This window comes from Mauremys reevesii, linkage group 21 (assembly GCF_016161935.1).
Source record: "Mauremys reevesii isolate NIE-2019 linkage group 21, ASM1616193v1, whole genome shotgun sequence".
NCBI lineage: Eukaryota > Metazoa > Chordata > Testudines > Geoemydidae > Mauremys > Mauremys reevesii.
In genome coordinates this window covers 18,738,232-18,741,898 of record NC_052643.1, presented here as the reverse complement: position 1 = coordinate 18,741,898, position 3,667 = coordinate 18,738,232, and the positions used below count along the sequence as shown (strand labels likewise).

Here is a 3,667-nt window from a genome sequence, read left to right as displayed (position 1 = left end):
AGTGCCCAGATCTCAACGCCCTGAGCCAGGGGCCCAGCAGATGGGGCGGCTGTTAATTGGCGGGGCCTCCTTGAGGATCCAGCCCTGCCCCGGGCGTCCCTCCCCAGCCCTGTAACAAAGGCGGGAGGCGGGAGGCGGGGCCCAGCAGAGGCGGCTCCATAAAACGCCCCGGCCCCGGCTGGGAGCACGATTCCGCCCCCAGCAGCTCTGCCCAGCGAGCTCCCAGCGATCCTGCCCCTGGACCCATGTCCCCGCGCAGCGCAGCGCCCGAAGCGGCGCAGAGCTACAGCTCCAGGCTGGGCGCGCTCAGGAAAACCGGGGAGGCCGCTGAGCTGCGGAAGGTGAGCGAGGGTCGCGCTCTAGCACCGGGGTCCCCCCGGATCCGCCCCCACATTCCTCGGCCGCCGCACCCCCCATGTAACCCTCTCAGCCCCTGGGCCTGACCCGCCCACCCGCCTTGTGCCCCCGCTGCACCGGGACTGACTCGTGCCCTTGTCTGCCCGCAGACCCTCAAGCCGCTGATGGAGAAGCGCAGACGAGCCCGCATCAACGAGAGCCTGAACCAGCTGAAGACCCTCATCCTGCCGCTCATCGGCAAAGACGTGAGTACCAGCAGCCGGCACCGCGCTGCGCCCTGCGCCCCCCTCCCCGGGCCGGCACCGCGCTGCGCCCTGCGCCCCGCCCCTGGGCCAGCACCGCGCTGCGACCTGCGCCCCCTCCCCGGGCCGGCACCTCCCGGGCCGGCACCGCGCTGCGCCCTGCGCCCCTGGGCCAGCACCGCGCTGCGCCCTGCGCCCCCTCCCGGGACGGCACCGCGCTGCGCCCTGCGCCCCCTCCCGGGACGGCACCGCGCTGCGCCCTGCGCCCCCTCCCGGGACGGCATCCCCCTCCCGGGCCGGCACCGCGCTGCGCCCTGCGCCCCCCTCCCCGGGACGGCACCGCGCTGCGCCCTGCGCCCCCTCCCCGGGACGGCACCGCGCTGCGCCCTGCGCCCCCTCCCGGGACGGCACCGCGCTGCGCCCTGCGCCCCTGGGCCAGCACCGCGCTGCGCCCTGCGCCCCCTCCCGGGCCGGCACCGCGCTGCGCCCTGCGCCCCCCTCCCCGGGACGGCACCGCGCTGCGCCCTGCGCCCCCTCCCCGGGACGGCACCGCGCTGCGCCCTGCGCCCTGCGCCCTCCCCGGGACGGCACCGCGCTGCGCCCTGCGCCCCGCTGGGCCAGCACCGCGCTGCGCCCTGCGCCCCCGCCCCCTTGGGCCAGCACCGCGCTGCGCCCTGCGCCCCCCCTCCCCGGGCCGGCACCGCGCTGCGCCCTGCGCTCCCCGGGCCAGGCGCCGCCTAACCTGTCCTGTCGCTTCCCCACGCAGAGCTCGCGCTATTCCAAGCTCGAGAAGGCGGATATTCTGGAGATGACCGTGCAGTTCCTCAGGGAGATCCCTGCTCCCAGCCCCCCCCCCCCCGGTGAGTCTGCTCCTCCCAGCCCAGACACCTGCGCGCAGCCAGGCCCAGGCTGGCGACAGGGCCAGACCCTCCTCAAATCGCTCAGCCTGGGGAACCCCCCAGCCAGACCACGTGTTCCTCCTGCTCCCTCTTCCTTTATCCAAGTATCTGACTCTATTGACCTGCGGCTGCAGCCCCTGGCCCCTCTCCATGCCAGGGCACGCTCCCCTTGCAGCCGCTAGGACTAGGGTGACCAGACAGCACGTGAAAAATCGGGACGGCAGTGGGGGGTAATAGGAGCCTATATAAGAAAAAGACCCCAAAAGCAGGACTGTCCCCATAAAGTCAGGATATCGGGTCACCCTAGCTGGGACTGGGCCCAGGGTGCAGTCCGCACCTCTCCCTGCCAGGGGCTGGCCAAGCCCCTCTGCCAAGGCAGCCCTGACTCCACGGCTGAGCACTGACTTGCTGTCTCTCTTCTCCAGACCCCGCCGAGAGTTACCGGGAAGGATACCGAGCCTGCCTGTCTCGCCTCACCAGCCTGCTGGCAAAGTCCCACCTCCTGGGCAGAGACTCATGCAGCCACCTGCTGGAGCACCTGCAACGGACCAGCACTGAGCCCAGCAGCTGCCAGGACTGCAGCAGCCCCACAGACTCATGCCCAGCCTGGCGGAGGGCAGTGCCAGCCAGCCCGGCCAGGGGGCTGCGGGAGGTCTCGCCCCCTCACCCCCGAGCTGCAAATCCAGGCATCTGGAGGCCCTGGTAGAGCGGCGGACTCTGCACACCTCTGCCTGTACATAGGGGAGCCCAGCTATTTATTTGTACATTGATCGCCCTCTTCCTCCCCGGTGTAAATACCATATACAGCCCCTGCCAGAGCCCGGCCTGAGCCGGGACAGCTCAGCACTTGGTCCCAGTGCGGGTGACAAGGCAGCGGAAGTGGAACCTGGTAAACCCAAAGGGTTGGCTCCTGGGCCTGTGAACTGCACACTGCTTGCTTGGCCAGAGGCTGACTGGCCCTTGCTACGGAGTCACTAGAGTTTAATATGCGGGATACACTTTATATTTTCATACAAATAAAATGCTCTGACTGAAGCAACCTGGCGTGTGTGGTGGTGTGGTGCCTGGGCATGAGCTGGCTGGGGGACCCCATGCAGGGGACAGCCCTAGGCCTAGATCCTAAGCTGCCCTTAGTGCCTATGGAGGCTCCTGACATCCAGGTGTGCTCAGCATGGAGGGGAGCAGGGCTGGAGTGGACATGGGGAGCGTGTAGCTGCTGGCACAGGCACTGCTGTAATGGTGGCCAGTCCCTGGCACTAAGCTAAGAGGATGAAGCATGGGCACCTGTCCCCTTCTGGGTAAGGCGAGTGGATGGCTCCCCACATGCACCAGTCACCACTGAGCCGTGGCACCAGCAAGGGGTGACAGTGCTGCCCTCCTCCACTGACACTTCTGCCACCCAGCTGGATGCCAAGGCATCACTGCGCGGTATCTGGTCAGGACACTAGTCTGGGCCTAGTGCCTGTCTGGGGTGGATGCACATGACTTCTGGCTAGAGGATGGGTCCAGTGATTGTTTGGGGGGGGAGGGGGTTGCATGGGGATGTTCCTCCTGGGACCGAAACAGGCACCTGGGGATAGGGGCAGCTAGCATCAGACTCAGCACTTTCCATCTTCAGAGCACGGTACAGAGTCTGAATCTGCTGGCCAGAGCCTAGTCCTTCTGCTCCTCTGCAAATGGGGCCATCGCTGGCCACTAGACGTTCTCCGTCGGATTAGAGCAGAGGAGGGGGAGTACTTAACAGGGAAGCTACAAGGGAAGTAGGCATTGCTGGGAATCCCTCTGCCTCGCTGCTGACCCCCTCTGACATGGGGCAACTGTGGTCCAGCAGCTTGTATTGGGGCTAGAAGTCAGGTGCCCTGGGATCTCAGCTTGGCTTGCCACTGGCTCAGTGCATGACTATATCCAAGAAACTGAAACCTGTTAGTGCCTAAATGCAGAGCGGCTCCAGCAGTGGGATGGGGTCCCACCACTGCTGACAATCAGCCCCTTGTTTAGGTCACTTGAGGCACCCAAGTTTGAAAATTATCTGACTCAGTTTCCCCAGCTGTAAATTGTGGCTGATAATACTTACTCACCTTTAAGTGCTCTGGATGCAAGCCTGCCTCTTTCCCCCCTCTCCTCAGTGCACATTATCACACTGTTCAAGTCCAGTTTCTCAGCTCTAAG

General features: G+C 66.2%; 1 protein-coding gene across 1 annotated transcript; it reads left to right on the top strand.

The window, feature by feature from the left end:
- Positions 1-205: 205 nt before the first annotated feature.
- HES2 (hes family bHLH transcription factor 2) lies at positions 206-2,485 on the top strand. The gene is made up of 4 exons (XM_039509480.1): positions 206-341; positions 507-602; positions 1,366-1,459; positions 1,924-2,485. Exons 1-4 carry the CDS (start codon positions 246-248, stop codon positions 2,202-2,204), a joined length of 567 nt encoding a protein of 188 aa, XP_039365414.1. The 5' UTR covers positions 206-245; the 3' UTR covers positions 2,205-2,485.
- Positions 2,486-3,667: the final 1,182 nt, after the last annotated feature.

Excerpts from the sequence above, each read along its gene's own strand:
- HES2 (XM_039509480.1), top strand. The coding sequence starts at position 246 with ATGTCCCCGCGCAGCGCAGCGCCCGAAGCGGCGCAGAGCTACAGCTCC. Across the intron at positions 342-506 it reads AGGCCGCTGAGCTGCGGAAG|ACCCTCAAGCCGCTGATGGA; the intron begins GTGAGCGAGGGT and ends GTCTGCCCGCAG. Across the intron at positions 1,460-1,923 it reads TCCCAGCCCCCCCCCCCCCG|ACCCCGCCGAGAGTTACCGG; the intron begins GTGAGTCTGCTC and ends TCTCTTCTCCAG.